A 17,069-nucleotide genomic window follows, 5' to 3' on the forward strand; every position below is an offset into this window, starting at 1 on the left:
AAATGATCTTGATAGCATAAACCTTTCAGAGACAAGTTTTCATTTACTGTTTTCCAGGAAGAAAAGCCTTCTACTAGATGTTAAGAGCATGATACACTTGCTCTTATTTTAAACATTTTAACTTATATCTGACTTGTGGGATCAAAATCCTTTCTGCAAATGTTTATTATGCAAAAAATAAGTCCTTGTTCTGAAAAAAGGATTAGAGTAACTTTATTTTGTAGTCTGTTTTCTTGGGCCAGTTCTGCCATCTGGTGGCACTATTGAAAATTACAGAAGGTAGTAAAACTTTTGTTGTATATACCTGAACAAGCTGTTACTTATGGGTTTTTTGAAGCTAGATGAAATTCTGTCAAAAGCTGAGTTTACCATATTTACAGAGATTTAATACCCAAGTTTCCAACCATTCATATGTAAATACCACATGCAAAAACGGCCTTGAAAATAAAAACAGTTTTACTCAATTGTTTAGTTCAGGTGATTTCTCTCCTACTTTAGATCAATGATTAAAAATGGGGGGCTGGGGATGTGGCTCATGTGGTAGCGCGCTCGCCTGGCATGCGTGCGGCCCGGGTTCGATCCTCAGCACCACGTACAAACAAAGATGTTGTGTCCGCCAAGTACTAAAAAAAATAAATGTTAAAAAATTCTCTTTCTCTCTCCCTCTCTCTCTCACTCTTTCTTTAAAAAAAAAATGGGAAGAAAGATAGTTTCTCAATCAGATGATAATTGCTTTCTCATGGTTGTGTGTGGATGTTAGGAAATGTTACGAGAATTTGTTATTACCTCAGATTTATTTTTGTAGAACCATGAGAAATTTAAATGACTTTCTTAGAAGTATTATTGATATTTTAATGTAAATTACATTTTATAGTAGCTTAATTATAGTAAATTGCCATCTCCTGGAATGATAGAATAAAGAAATAGTCTTGAAAAAACAAATGAGAGCTACAAATAAATTTTTTTCACCTGATATAAAGATTTTCAACATATTAAATCTTTCGTTCATAAAATTTCTTTTTTGTAATTGCTAAAGCTGGCCTCTTAAACGTGTGTATGTACCATACCTCAAATTTATTTTCTTTCCAAGTGTCTGACCTTGGAGCTTATAATTGGGGTTTTGTTTATTAACTTCAAGGGAGAATATCTTATTGCATATGTTTTAAAATCTGTCAGATATGTTACTATAAATTAAATAACATTGATTCTCTTTTCTATTTGGGTATAGACAGTTGATATATTGAAATAATGGTTAATGATCTGGAACGTCCTTCAGACTATTAAATTCCTAATGAATATTGTTTGAAATATGTGTGTTTTCTAATTGTAGCCAGTCGGATGATGATTCTGGTTCAGCTTCAGCCTCTGGATCAGGTTCGAGTTCTGGAAGCAGCAGTGATGGAAGCAGTAGCCAGTCAGGTAGCAGTGACTCTGACTCTGCATCTGAATCAGGCAGTCAGTCAGAGTCTGAGTCAGACACATCACGAGAAAACAAAGTTCAAGCAAAACCACCGAAAGTTGATGGAACTGAGGTAATAAATAAAATATCCAGTGAAAATTAGATTTTTGGCATTACTTTGGGAAAATTTATAGGGTTACAAAACAATTTTAAAATAAAGTGTACCTTTAGTAATTCTACAAGTTGTGGCTATATGTCAGTGTGAACTATTAGCTTAAGTGAAACAGTCTATAAAATGGCACATATAACACAAATATATATGCAGATAAAGCCTTTTCTACCTCTTTCTGAGGCAAAAGTTGAATTCATAAACAATAGTTTCATGGGTAAAAATTAAAGACTTCATGCAGTCTACTTGTTAAGCTTACAGTGATATCTCCTTTTAAGACTTTCAAAGGAAGATTTAATATTTGCTTCTTCAAAGATAATTGGTAGAATAGGATAGGGTTTTTTCCTGCTTGAGACAAAGTACTATAGCATAAACTAAAACCTGACCATACTTCCTGATAGTATATGCTAAGTTACTTAGCAAATCGGTCTTTAATGAGATTAGATGCTTGGGCCGAGAGTATAAATCAACCTACAACTGCTTTCATAGAGAAAAATCTTGCTTTAAAAGAAGAAAGGTCAGCTGAGCTTATTATGTTTACAGTAACATAGTTGATTTGTATTCTGACTAAGCTCTTTATCTTTACTCACACTGATAAAATAGGTAACTATACTGAGTAGCACCAGTATAGCATATTTTCAATTTGTTTATGAAAAAATGCTCTTGAAAGAGGAGGATGATTATTGTCATCTATGAAACTTGACACTCCATTAATTTTCTTATATATAGTGAAGTTTGGCATTTTATTTTAATTATTTTGCAGTGATATTGTATTTGTAACATGAAAGGGGAAAATAGTCAATTTATTATTTGGGCAGAGAAAATGTTAGAATTGTCAGTAAATTGTTTTTCTGTTTTTGCCACATTTCATCTTTTTCCTGGTACATGTTCTGTTACAGTTCTGGAAATCTAGCCCCAGTATTCTTGCTGTTCAGAGATCTGCAATGCTTAAGAAGCAGCAGCAGCAGCAGCAGCAGCAACAGCAACATCCAGCTTCATCTAATAGTGGATCAGAAGAGGTGAATTTTCATAATGAGTTATTATTTTAAAAGTAGATCATATGTTTGACCATTTAATATTAATGAAATTATTAAAAGCAATTTCTTTGAAAGGATAAATAGAAAATACCTGCATTTAAATATACCTGTAAAAAAATCTTGAAATATAGACATAATGTTATCCAGTATTTCCACTTTAGAGATTAATTCAGAATAATGTGAAATTTGTGTGTTTGCTCATCATAGCAAAACTAGAAATTTGGGCTGGGGTTATAGCTAAGTGGTAGTAGAGCACTTGCCTAGCATGTATAAGGCACTGGGTTCAATTCTCAGCACTGCGTGTGTGTGTGTATATATATATGTATAAACAACAACAACTAGAAATAAACGTAAATATGAAATTTGAAGGAAAGAATTAAATAAGACATATACATCTGTACACACCAGTGGATAAATATTATAGTAGTAGATTTGTATAGAATGTTAACATGTTTTTTTTAAAGTGTTTTTATTTCTAACTAAAACAGTTGTACATATTTATGGGGATAGGGTTTGATATTTTATTGCATGTATACAATGTGTAAGATCAGATGAAGGTGCTTGACATACCTATCACTTCAGATATAATAATTTGTTTGCATTGAAAATACTCAGTCCTCTCTACAATTTTGAAATATTCAATTAATTAGTGTCAGTTAATAGTTATCTTACTGTGCTATGTAACATTAGAGTGTTTCCTCCTATTCAGCTGCCTCCACTACTGTACCCATTAATGAGACTGTCTCCATCCCTCCTTCCCCCATACCTTTCCCAGGCTCTAGAAACTATTATTCTTTTAGTTTCCACTTATGAGTGAGAATTTATGATATTTTTCTTTTTGTGCTTCATTTATTTCAGTAAACATGTCCTTCAGTTCCATCCATCTTGTTGCAAATGATAAAATTGTTTTTTGTAGCTGAATATAGTGTATATAAGCCAACATAGATTGGTTTCATATGGTGGCTAGTGAAAAACTAAATTATTGTCATAATAGTTTTTAAAGACTAGACTGCAGTTATAAATAATGTAGATTCTGTGTATGTGTATATAAGTATACATAAATGTGTGTTTGGATAGAAACATTCAGATAGAACTGTGTCAAAAATTATCTACTGTTGAAGAATAATGTTATTTCAAAATTTGGAATGCCAAATTCCTTGTTGTGGCTATACTACACAGCAGTAATGATCACCTGAGATGGTAGATTTTAAGGTTTTATACAAAGTGCTGACATTATGATATTTATCTGATTTTGTTATCTCAATTCCCAATAAAATGTTATTAATTACTTTAAGCCAGCTAATGTAAATATAAGAACATAGAACAAAAAGAAAAGAACTTAAGCGTACTCTTATTACCAAGTGAATATTATATAGTATAGCTGGCTTGGTTAAATTTTAAACATTTATGAATGACTTTTTAAAATTTTTCTTTGCAGGATTCCTCTAGCAGTGAAGATTCTGATGATTCATCAAGTGAGGTCAAGAGGAAAAAGCATAAAGAGTATGTCATTTTGTTCAGCTGACTTCTTTTGCATCAGGAAAATACTAATAACTGTATTTCTTTATGAAAGTTGTTGCCAAAAATAGACTTTTAGAACTTCTTTGTTCATGGCATTTATGATTTAAACCATTAACCCATAACATTTATCTTTCTTAGATTTTTGTGCCACTTCTTTATCTCTTATAATTCTCACCCCTAAATATTTGTAAATTTTAAAGATCTACTTAGCCTTAATATCAAAAAATCTTAATAACTTGGGAAATTTAGGAGTATAGGGATCATAGGGTGATTGATGATTCTTAATTTATGTTAATAATTATCCTTACTATTTATCTGCACATGAAATTTACTTCACTGACATGAAAGAAATCAATTAGAAACTTACTGTATTTGCATAAAAACCATGACTCAATAAGTACCTCAGATTCTGAGTTTATATACATTTGAAATGATTTTTTTTTCTCATTCTTTAGAAGCATTGTTCTGTTGTTTGATCTCTAAATGTTCTATTGGTCTTTGATATTTGGAATATTCACTTTGTTATATCTGTGTTTGGATATGTTGTTTTTCCCACAGGATTCATATATCTTTAATATAAGAATTCATATTTTTTATTTTTATTTTTTTATTTTTTATTACTTCATTCATTCATTGTATCTTTGAATGTTTTCTTTTTGTTTTTAACTCTCAGCTACTCCAAATCTGTGGTCTTCTACTTTTCAGGTTGTTTTTCCTTTTCTTGCAGGGCTAGCAGTCTAACCCAAGGTTTTATACATGCTAGTTAAGCACTCTACCACTGAGCTAGCCCTGTATTCTAGTTTCTAAAGCAAAATAAGTGCAATTTCAAATATTTTGTCTCTTCAACTATTTAAATCTTTCACTGAGTTATTAATTTTTAAACCTAAAATGAATATATTTATTTATTCATTTATTTTTATGTGGTGCTGAGGATCAAACTCAGGGTCTCACGCATGTAAGGGAAGTGCTCTACCACTGAGCTACAAACCCAGCCCTAAGTATACATTTTTTAAAATGAATGGTTTTGATAAATTTACTTCAATATAGATAATTTGCAAAAAATATAATAGATTTTTTCATATGGCCTGCATATTGCTACATTCAGTGTTCAAACCCTAAAAAGATCTCAAGATAACAATTTGCTTTTGTTATTTACTTTCATAATCAGATTTTATCTGTGTTTTTATAATCTTTAGCATACTCCTCATTAATTCAAGAGACACAGAGCAATGGAGCAAAAGCTATAGCCAACGCAAGATATAATATAGGTTGATTATACCTATTTGAAGTGCTTGAGTCCAAAAGTGTTTCACATTTTTGTTTTTTCACACTTTGGAATATTTACAGACTTACCAGTTGACCATCCTTAACCTTAAAATTAAAAATCTGAAATATTTCCAAATCTGAAACATCCCAAATATGATGATGGTAAAAAATTTCAGATTTTTTATTTCAATTAGGGATATTCAACCTGTACATGTAAGAATTTAATATACATGTGTTTTATTTCAACTTTATCTAATAACACTGACATGTGCATCCAGTATTTTATTCTCTACATGTGAAATGGAAAGAAATAGATTAAATGACTGAAAATAGTAATAAAGATAATTGTTGAATATTGATTGAGATGATACTATTGGTATTTTTTTTATTTTTTAAACACTTTTTTCTAAATAAGCTTTTCTTAATGAAAATATACCATTAGTAAATTCAGTTTATTAAGACATTTTACAAATCACAGTCTGCAGAAAATTAAAATGAAAGAAATTGGGTTTGTTTTTTGAGAGGCCAAATGGAATAATTTTACAAGATTTTCAAAACTAAACCTGTGGCTCTTTTGAGTTAGCATAGTACATTTTCATCTATAATAAGAATCAGATACCATCTTTATGTACAGTTCATTTGAGGTATCTAAATAATTGATAAAAATCTGAAGAGAGAAATCTATGAAGAATATTTTCCAGTGTTATTTTACAGATATTTAATATTTTCTAGCATAGGTAAAAGGAATAATATTTTTTATGTTAACTGGAAGAGTACTTGCTCGTCTTTGTATTTTATCATACATAACTTAGTTATGTATGTTTAAGTAAAAATACTTTATAAATTTTATATACAGTGAAGATTGGCAGATGTCTGGGTCAGGATCTCCATCCCAGTCTGGTTCAGATTCAGAATCTGAAGAGAGAGATAAAAGCAGTTGTGATGAAACAGAATCGGATTATGAACCCCAAAACAAAGTCAAAAGCAGAAAACCTCAGAATCGGTAAGTGCATTATGTTATTGGTTTGAAAAATTATTAGTTACAGAAGGTATTCATTCTTTTTCTATAGTTCCTCAAAACTTGCTTTAAAATGTCTTTTTTTAAAAAACAAAACAAAACAAAAAAAACTCCTGCTCTTCCTCAGCTCTAAGTCAAAAAATGGAAAAAAGATTATTGGACAGAAAAAGAGGCAGATTGATTCATCTGATGATGATGATGATGAAGATTATGATAATGATAAAAGGAGTTCTCGTCGCCAAGCAACTGTCAATGTTAGCTATAAGGAAGATGAAGAAATGAAAACAGATTCTGATGATCTACTGGAAGTGTGTGGAGAGGATGTTCCTCAACCTGAGGAAGAAGAATTTGAAACAATAGAAAAGTTTATGGATTGTCGGATTGGGAGAAAAGGAGGTATTTTTCAAAAAAAGCATTTTATTGTTTGTTGTTTAAAGTATTTCTTAATTTTTTTTTTAAATTTGAAAGCCAAGATGGTGGATTTTTCTTTTGTTTTAATTATTTGCTATAAAACTATTTTTAGATCTTTTCAGAAACTATTCACTTGACCTCATGTCATATGATATGGATATTTGGAAAATTTCAAACTTATGCATTTAAATTTTTCTCTTATACCTAAATAATCAGTTGCTATTTAAGTATTTTCAGTTATACAAAGTGTTTGGGTTTTGAAATATTTTTCATACCTCTTAAATAGTAGGTTATTTTTAGTTACCTAGAGATGTAGTTTTAAAATATAACATTAAAATAATTAAAACTCATCTGAACGTGGTGGTGCATGCCTGTAATCCAGTGACTTGGGAGGCTGAAGCAGGAGGATTGCAAATTTGAGATCAGCCTGGGGAAGTTATCTCAAAATTAAAAACAAACTAACAAGAAAAACAGCCTCCTAATTGTTAATATTGTAAATTGGCATGTAATCTTGGATGCTCCACTGTGTTTTGGCCTTGTTTATTTTTTGAATTTTAAAAGTGAGGGTATTGGGGCTGGGGATGTGGCTCAAGAGGTAGCGTGCTCGCCTGCCATGCGTGCGGCCCGGATTCGATCCTGAGCACCACATACAAACAAAGATGTTGTGTCCGCCAAAAACTAAAAAAATAAATAAATAAATTCTCTCTCTCTCTTTAAAAAAAAAAAAAAAGGTTATTAAATTTAAATAATCTTTATTTCTAAAATTCTGAATTGCTTTTAGGTGTAATATAACTTGACATAAATTTCTGTACTGATTATTCACTTATATAAGAGGTTAGTTTTGCATTAATATTCTTGAAATTTAGAGTCAAAAGGAAATAATCCTAATCCTATAACAGTTATGTTGAAGGGCTTATACTTTTGTTTTTAGCTACTGGTGCTACTACCACCATCTATGCAGTTGAAGCAGATGGTGACCCAAATGCAGGATTTGAAAAAAATAAGGAACCAGGAGAAATCCAGTATTTAATTAAATGGAAAGGATGGTCGCATATCCACAACACCTGGGAGACAGAAGAAACCCTTAAGCAGCAGAATGTTAGAGGAATGAAAAAATTGGATAATTATAAGAAAAAAGATCAAGAAACAAAAAGATGGTAAGCATGCTGTGTAAACCGCCCCCCACCCCACACACATATTTATAATTCAAAGATTATCACTAAGCTTTTTGGTAATAAAAAATATATATTCAAGAACTAAAATAACTACCTGATCTATAGTATGCCATTTCAAGATAAAGCTCTTAGGGTAGCCATATCCAAATTTTTCCTTGATAACAAGTGTGTGTGTGTCTAATCTATCTCTCTCTTATATATATGTGTGTGTGTAAAAACATATAATTCATTAAAAATTACAAATTTGTAAAGTTAAAAATTAATGATGCTCCATTTGTTTCAATTTCTTCATTGTACAAGCTTGGCTTATGTTGATGAAGTGGTAAAATGAGAGCTTGTGTGCTTAACTGATAAGTGTTTAGTAGGATAAGTGATTTAGAGGAGATTTTGAAGTCTATTCTTGGATTAAAATTTTTCAGGTTGAAAAATGCTTCACCAGAAGATGTGGAATATTATAATTGCCAACAAGAGCTTACAGATGATCTACATAAGCAGTATCAAATAGTGGAACGTATAATTGGTTAGTAATAAATGATTCTGATAAAACTTTTATTGTATGTATACTTGAAAAATTTTAAAATGCCCTAAGTTTGATGTTTACATGTCAAATATAGTGTTAATTGTATATTTGAAAAATGATAGTATTAATAAAGCAGATGACTAATTTTTACTTGTGTAGCCTTTGCTGAGAATTTGTTTCTAAAAGTTAAATGTCAAAAGATAAAATAAATACTAATTTATCTCACAGCTCATTCCAATCAAAAGTCAGCAGCTGGTTATCCTGATTATTATTGCAAATGGCAGGGGCTTCCATACTCAGAGTGCAGCTGGGAAGATGGAGCTCTCATTTCTAAAAAGTTTCAAGCATGCATTGACGAGTATTTTAGTAGGAACCAATCAAAAACCACTCCCTTTAAAGATTGCAAAGTGAGTATTATTTGAAATTTTTAATCAATGAAGATATTTTTATGCATCACAAATTCTACAGGTCTAAGTAGACTTGTATTTTGATTTCAGACATACTTAAGGAGACTACTTTTTGGTTAATAGGTCTTATAGGAAGTAAGGGTCTTCCAATTGCTATATGGTCTTAGATGTGGCATTGACTTTTTTAAAAAAAATTTCATGTTTACACATATATTTTAGTTGTTGGTGGACCTTTAATCAATCAATCAATCAATTAATTAATTAATATGTGGTGCTCAGAATCGAGCCCAGTGCCGCCCATTGAGCCACAACTCCAGCCCTGTGGTGTTGACTTTTATCTTTATTGAGTGACATGTCAGAAAGATGAAATATTGATGGTGGTGATGGTGATCATTGTGGGGAATAAACTGGGGAAACAAAATAGGGAAATCTTCCTTGAGACTAGAGGAGTTTAAAAATAGCAGATATTTTCTCTGAAGGCAGGAAAGGAAAAGAGGGACACACACACTCATAAGAAAATATCCTGGACTATGTGGCCTAATACTTTTGAAATCTTCATAGTTGGTATGAAGTTATTGGCGATAGTTTTTGGGTTTGTTATGATATTTTTTTTTTAAGAGAGAGAGAGAGAATTTTAATATTTATTTTTTAGTTTTCGACAGACACAACATCTTTGTTTATATGTGGTGCTGAGGATCGAACCCAGGCCGCACACATGCCAGGCAAGCGTGCTACCGCTTGAGCCACATCCCCAGCTCTGTTATGGTATTTTTAAAATCAGAAATGTAATAGAATGCTAAACAAGTATTATGATTTATTTTTAGATGAAGGATGGAGGAATGGCTATGAATGAATCTAACATAGTCTTTGCTTGTGAATACTTGAGTCCCATGTGTTTTTACAGGAGTTGATTTTTCTCATTTGTTGATTCAAGAAGAGGGCAGAATATTTCACTGTGTTTTTGTTAGAATCCTAGAAAATAGTCTTGACTAAATCTTCAGATACATTTTGAGTAGTGACTCTCTGAAATTGATGATTTTACATGGAATTTTATAGTTAGTGGTGAAAGCTGAAATTTTCATCTTTTAGTATAATTTCTCATATTTAGTAATTCTGTAAGTTAATATTTATTTCCACTACAGGTATTAAAACAGAGACCAAGGTTTGTAGCTTTGAAGAAGCAACCATCCTATATTGGAGGACATGAGGGTTTGGAATTGAGAGATTATCAACTGAATGGTTTAAATTGGCTTGCTCACTCATGGTGCAAGTAAGTATATTTTAAAATCATTTTGAGATTAAAAATTTTATAAAAAGTTAGAGAAGATTTCCATTATTATAAAGGATAAAGCCCTTTGGGATTTTATATTCATTCCCTGTTTTTTATAAATAGTTTTTATTACATACTAGAAAGAAGGGACTTATACAGTATAACTTGTTTAATTGTTGGAATTTTTCAGTGTGTTTTTATTCAATTTAAATATCATGTACAGTCTCATCCCACACTATTTCTAGAATATTTCTCTTTTCTATAGTTATTTACAGTAATAATTTAGTCCACGTTTTCCATATCTTATGGTTTCTGCTCTTGAGAATATACATAACTCCTAGTTGCATTTTAGCTAGGGATTTTCACCTGTGTTCTTCCTAGATACTTTTTATAATTATTTAATATCTCTGGACTTTATCTCTAATAGATAATATGTATGTTCATATAAATGTGTCCACATGATATGAAAAGACTTCTGTATGTATTGAATCTTTATTACATACTTATTTTAAAATTTTTTGGTTTTTAACTTTGTAGAGGAAATAGTTGCATACTTGCTGATGAAATGGGCCTTGGAAAAACAATACAGACGATCTCATTTTTGAACTATTTGTTTCATGAACATCAGTTATATGGACCTTTTCTGTTAGTAGTACCACTTTCTACTCTCACATCCTGGCAAAGGGAGATTCAGACATGGGCTTCTCAAATGAATGCTGTGGTTTATTTAGGTGATATTAACAGCAGAAACATGGTAAGTTGTTTCCCCACAGATTTAAAATCTGGAAATACTGTCTTTGACCATGAGTATTTTATCTTTTTTGTTTTGTTTCTGTAGTTCATTCCTTTTGTTTTGTTCATTTGTTTGGTACTGGAGTTTGAACCTAGAGGCCCTTTACCACTGTGCTTCATCCCCTGCCCTTTTTATATTGAAACAGGGTCTCAGTGAATTGCTGAGGCTAGCCTCAAACTTGGAATCCTCTTGCCTCATCCTCTCAAGTAGATAGGATTACAGGCATGGGCCTCCCCGTGTCTGGTTTGTAGCTTTAATTCTAGCATAGAATTTGCCACAAAGATAAAACAAAAATAATAAAACATCATAATTAGATACCATAAAAATTGGATATAATCAAAATCAAATAAGGTTTAGATATCATATGTATTTTTTCCAACTCTTATAGAAAATTTCAGATATACAAAGCTGTCAATACAGTGTCACTTCACAATTTTAATTCATTGCCAGTTTTGTTTCTTCTATACCTCTACATATTATTGTCCTCCCATTGTGAAGAAAACTCCAGATATTCATCCATAAATGTTAATATTAAATGAATTTCTTAGGTTTTATTAAATGAGATCTTTCTTCAGTGAAGGTGTGTATTAAAAAGATGTTTGTTTCTTTTTTTAAATAAGATGTTTCTATGATACAATGTTTGTATTTCATGATGAGATTAATACAGCATGCAGGACATTAAAAATAATTTTTGTTGTATAAACATTCACAGGTTTTTGTGTGTGTATGTATTATGAGTGGCTTTTGTTTTAGATATTCAAGGAAAAGAATAATTTGCTTAATTTTCTCTTGATTATCTTTAAAATTTCTTAATAGATACGAACACATGAGTGGATGCATCCCCAGACCAAACGGTTAAAATTTAATATACTTTTAACAACTTATGAAATTTTATTGAAGGATAAGGTATGTATTATCTCTTTTTGTTGTTGTTGTTTGTTTGTATATGTCAGTTTTGCCTTTATTGTATGTTTGTAGACAGTATGAAAGGATAACTTAAATCATGACACAAGCCAACAAACTACAGCTTGTGGGCCTTGAGCTAAGAATGATTTTTAACCTTTTAAAAGGGTTACAGTTAAATGATTATATAGAAAGAATATGATAGAGACCACATTTTGATCTGCAAATCCTAAAGTATTTATGATTTTACTCTTTACAGAAAATGCTTGCCACCTCTTCACTTAAACCAGTTTGTAGTGTCTGTTGATTTGTAAGCATTTTAGAGAGGAGAATGATGCTTAACACGATGAAACTACCACTTTATGAAGCACTGTATTAACTGCTTTACAGCTACTGTGTCAATAAATTCTCTCTTCTACATTCTATTTGTTGTTTCTACTTTATTGAATAGAAATATCGAGTCTCCTAGAATTTAATGAAATTGTCTTAAGATCACACAGTTATTAAGCAGCAGAATCAGGTCTGTTAGAGTTCTAAATTTATATATTAGATAGAGATCTGTATAGTACATAAAAGTCAAGTAGTAAATAATACCTGCAGTTGGAATAGGACACTGTTCCAAATTGACATTAATGGAGACCTTCATTGGACTTAGGATTTGTTTAGTGTTCAACCACCGAGCCACATCCCTAGCCCTTTTATTTATTTTTTTGGGATAGGGAGGGTCTCCCTAGGTTGTTTAGGGCCTGTGTATGTTGCTGAGGCTAACTTTGAATTTGCGATCATCCTCTCTCGGCTTCCGGAGCCACTGTGATTACAGGTGTGCACCACCACCAAGATTTAAAATCTTGTAAAGTTCTAAATGGTATTATTAGTTTTTCCTTTCTTATCATTATATAAGCTAGTATAAATTTCAACCTGATATTTGCTCTGTTTTCTAATGGTTAAATTAGTCATAGAAAAAACATTTAGTATGATGTGTTACTTGATTTAAAGATTCCAATAAATCTTGAAATAAAAATTATTTTTCTATTTGGAAATTGGACAAAATTTATTTTTAATTTAGTTTGTTTTAACCTGAATTCACATCAAAGAGGAACACTAAATTTAAATTCCATTTTTTCTCAATATTAACTGTGCTCTTTTGTTTCTTTTAAGGCATTCCTTGGTGGTTTGAATTGGGCATTCATAGGTGTTGATGAAGCACATAGATTAAAAAATGATGACTCCCTTCTTTATAAAACTTTAATAGATTTTAAATCGAATCACCGTCTGCTTATTACTGGAACTCCTCTACAAAACTCCCTCAAAGAGCTGTGGTCATTACTACATTTCATTATGCCAGAAAAGTAAGACTAATTTGGGACATAAAATTTTAGTCATGATTTTGTATGCTAATGTTGGATGGAAAAAAAATTAATGCAGGTAATAAAAATCAGTTAGTGGTTTTATTGCTCTAAAACATTGTTTCACAGATTATTGAGAAGAATAAAAGGAGATGGGGTGAGATACTATTTGGGGTTTGTGGCATTTTAATTTTTAAATTTTTGTACGTAGCCATGTATAATAAATTACAACAATTGATTTACCCATGCTCAAAATATACCTTGCTTGAAAATCAAAATAGTACTATTCTTCATACTGAGTTGTAGTAGTAAAAAGAACAACAAGCTGCTGATAGTACCATTCTATAAAAAAGGAAAAATAGACTAGAAAAAGTTAAATAACTTCGTGATGGGAGCATGCACATTTTCTAATAATAGATTCATAGTTTTAAATGTATGTATTTATTTATGTGGTACTGGGGATTGAACGCAGGGGTGCTTAGCCACTGAACCACATCCCCAGTCCTTTTTTATATTTTATTTAGATACAGGGCTGTTGAGGCTGTCTTTGAACTCACAATCTTCCTGCCTCAGCCTCCCTAGCCTCTGAGATTACAGGCATGTACCACGATACCTGGCTAAATTTTTATTTGTGAGAAATACTTCAGTAATAATTGCTTTCTTACTTAAATACTTCTGATTTAAGCTCAAAGGGAATCATGACTTATAAAACTCATATTTTACTTTTATAAGTATATACAACTGAAGGGAGGAAAATTCTTACGACTACCCTGGAAAATCTCATCCACTTTTTTTTTTTTTTATTTTTTTTTATTGTTCCATTATTTTAAATTTTAAAGGTTTTCTTCCTGGGAAGATTTTGAAGAAGAACATGGGAAAGGGAGAGAGTATGGTTATGCAAGCCTCCACAAAGAACTGGAGCCATTTCTGTTACGCCGAGTTAAGAAAGATGTAGAAAAATCTCTTCCTGCCAAGGTTGAGCAGATTTTAAGAATGGAAATGAGTGCTTTACAGAAACAATATTACAAGTAAGCTGTACACAGAACACCTGTTTCACATATTTAATTCTGGTTGATTTCCATGTTTTTGTCTTGGTGTTCCCACTCTCCTCACAAATAGGATCCTTAAGGGTACCAACTCTTGAATTTTAGAATGGGTTTGTCTTATGACATAATGGGGCATAGAGAAAGAGAGATAATGGCACCTTCAAATTGTGGGTAATGTAAGACTGAATCATCTTCTAACAGGTCATTTTGTTTCTTTTCTAGATGTTATACTGTTACATAATTTTTTTTTTTAAGTGTTAGGGTTTCCATGATATTAAGGTATTATAATTATAAGAAGGACAAAATTTTAGGCCCCCCTGCTTTATGAAGAAGAGCCATAACTTTTTGTGTATATTTTGCATGTCAAAATCTATATAGTACCATTTATTTAAAGAATCAAATGTCCTATCATCTGCTTAAATATTTAATTGCATAAAATAAAGCACATTGCTTCATCTGTTTCAAGTCTAAGTATCATGCTCTTAAAATTATACTTATTACAAAAGTTGTAGGTTTTAACTAGGGAAAATTTCAAAGATACACAAAAATAGGGTAATAAAATTGTTTTAGTTAGCTTTTTTGTCACTGTGACCAAAAAACCTGACAAGAACAATTAGAGTGGGAAAAGTTTATTTGGGGGCTTAGAGTTTCATAAGTCACAGTTTATAGATGACTGATTCCATTTCTCAGGGTCTGAAGTAAGACAGGAGGTGGAGGAAAGCAGATAAAGAGATTACTCCCCTCACAATACTCCCAATGATCTACTTCTTCCTCCAGTCACACAATACCTGCCTGTAATTGCCACCCAGTTAATCCCAATCAGGGCATTAATGTACTGATTAGGTTCTTAAAATCTGATCATTTCACCTCTATACTTTTTGCATTGTGTCTCAGACATGAGCTTTTGGAGGAATGCCACATATCTAAGCTACAACAAATTTTCCTTCCATGTACCTTTCAGCTTAATTTTCAACTCATAACTACTCTTGCTTCATCGCTAGCCATCCTCATTTCTCCTACTTCATATTCTTTTGAGGCAAATCAGAGAGGTACAGTAGTTTCATCCACTCATGTTTTTTCCGTGTTTCTCTAATAATTGATTAATAAACAAGTTCTAGTATTCCACTTGAAAGTTTATTAATAGTTTCTTTGTTAGCATTGGATATCATGTTTAAATTTTTTTTATCTATTGTCCCAAACTTTGCTTTTTAAGTTTAATTCAATCAGGATTAAAATACATCCATTTATCTATAGGGCTCCCCCCTCTTTTTTTTCCCCCTAAAACTTATAAGAAAAAGTTATTCTATAGAATTTTTCCAGTGTAGATTTTGTATAGTACTCTCCATAAAATAATTTAAAATATCTTATTTCCCATATGTTGGGAGATACTCCTTGTTAAAGTCAGGTGTTTTTTGTTTGTTTGTTTGTTTTTTAGTTGTTAATGGACTTGTATTTTACTTCTTTATATAAGGTGGTAAGAATCGAACCAGTACCTCATATATGCCAGGCAAGCTCTGTACCACACTGAGCTACAACCCCAGCACTAGGATTGTAGAAGAACCATAATTTTTCAGCCCTAGATTCAGATTTTTTATTTATGATGAGTATGTTTTGTAGTGCAAATGATAATATTCTAATTCTGGTATGGAGTTGTTTTTTAAGAATGTTTATGGAAAATTTGGAAATATAAGGAAAAGTAGACAGAAGATACAATTTCTTCTAATTCTCAGTTCTAGTCATATATCATTAAACTTGAACATTAGATTCTTCCAGGTACGTTTCATTAACTAAGATACTAAAATACTGCCATAAATGTGTAAAAGGTTTTAGAAATTCTTTTTGGAAGAAAAAAAAAAGTCTATTAGCCTTTATTACCTCTTCTAGCATTGAGCATTGTCCTTGGGTTTTATTTTGCTTTTTAGCCCGATTCAGGGAAATTCTAAATAACTGGTGGTAAAGAAGGCTAGTAAAAAAAATATATATATATATAAACTAGATAGTTTGGGATTTTCACAGCTCTTTAAAGATGAATTTTATAAGAAAGGAAGAAAGTAAAAGATGGAATAAGAAAGTAAAAGATGGAATAAAAGAATCCATGTGCTAAATGGTAAAAGGAAATGTTTTATGTAGTTTGGACTAGTAGCACCAAAAGTTCTTCTGTAAGTTGCATATTTTTGTGTAAATGTAATTTAGAGAAGGCAGTGTGGCTAACTGAGACCAGGTATTATGAGGTTTCTTTTAGGTGTGAGTAAAAGATCTAATTTCAGAAGCTGTCTAAGGCAGTAAAACTGTAAGAAGGTTCAAGTAGATGATACAGTTGGCCATCTTTGTAGCAAATATTGGAGTGGGAGGATTAATACACTATCCCTATTATAATACACTATCCCTTACAATGTTACATAAAGCCTTTTCTATGTACAGTTAATGATTCACATAACAAAGACTCCCATGAGTCTTATGAATGAGATTCAGTCTGTGGTATATCCAGTTGTGAATTTCATAATAGTACAATTTTACTTATACTAGGTTTCTTTTTTTAAGGTTTCAGAATTCATCTTGTTATTGTTCTGTTAAATATCATTTTCATTATTTTTTTTTCAAGATGGATTTTAACTAGGAACTACAAAGCCCTCAGCAAAGGTTCCAAGGGCAGTACCTCAGGCTTTTTGAACATTATGATGGAGCTAAAGAAATGTTGTAACCATTGCTACCTCATTAAACCACCAGATAATAATGAATTCTATAATAAACAGGAGGCCTTACAAGTAAGAATTTTTGACTATTACTT

General features: G+C 31.4%; 1 protein-coding gene across 5 annotated transcripts in view; it reads left to right on the top strand.

Moving 5' to 3' along the window:
* The window catches only part of Chd1 (chromodomain helicase DNA binding protein 1), a 93,305-nt gene that overhangs the window by 20,207 nt on the left and 56,029 nt on the right, over window positions 1–17,069 (top strand). For all 5 annotated transcript variants that reach the window (XM_076856977.1, XM_076856974.1, XM_076856976.1 and 2 more), the window contains exons 3-16: window positions 1,331–1,532; window positions 2,468–2,587; window positions 4,044–4,108; window positions 6,249–6,395; window positions 6,538–6,806; window positions 7,753–7,978; window positions 8,416–8,516; window positions 8,745–8,923; window positions 10,066–10,193; window positions 10,731–10,947; window positions 11,803–11,892; window positions 13,048–13,238; window positions 14,075–14,263; window positions 16,884–17,046. In XM_076856977.1, coding sequence (XP_076713092.1) covers window positions 1,331–1,532; window positions 2,468–2,587; window positions 4,044–4,108; window positions 6,249–6,395; window positions 6,538–6,806; window positions 7,753–7,978; window positions 8,416–8,516; window positions 8,745–8,923; window positions 10,066–10,193; window positions 10,731–10,947; window positions 11,803–11,892; window positions 13,048–13,238; window positions 14,075–14,263; window positions 16,884–17,046 — 2,287 coding nt within the window. The remainder of the gene's footprint in view (window positions 1–1,330; window positions 1,533–2,467; window positions 2,588–4,043; window positions 4,109–6,248; window positions 6,396–6,537; window positions 6,807–7,752; window positions 7,979–8,415; window positions 8,517–8,744; window positions 8,924–10,065; window positions 10,194–10,730; window positions 10,948–11,802; window positions 11,893–13,047; window positions 13,239–14,074; window positions 14,264–16,883; window positions 17,047–17,069) is intronic.

Source organism: Callospermophilus lateralis, chromosome 5, assembly GCF_048772815.1.
Source record: "Callospermophilus lateralis isolate mCalLat2 chromosome 5, mCalLat2.hap1, whole genome shotgun sequence".
NCBI classification, from domain to species: Eukaryota; Metazoa; Chordata; class Mammalia; order Rodentia; family Sciuridae; genus Callospermophilus; species Callospermophilus lateralis.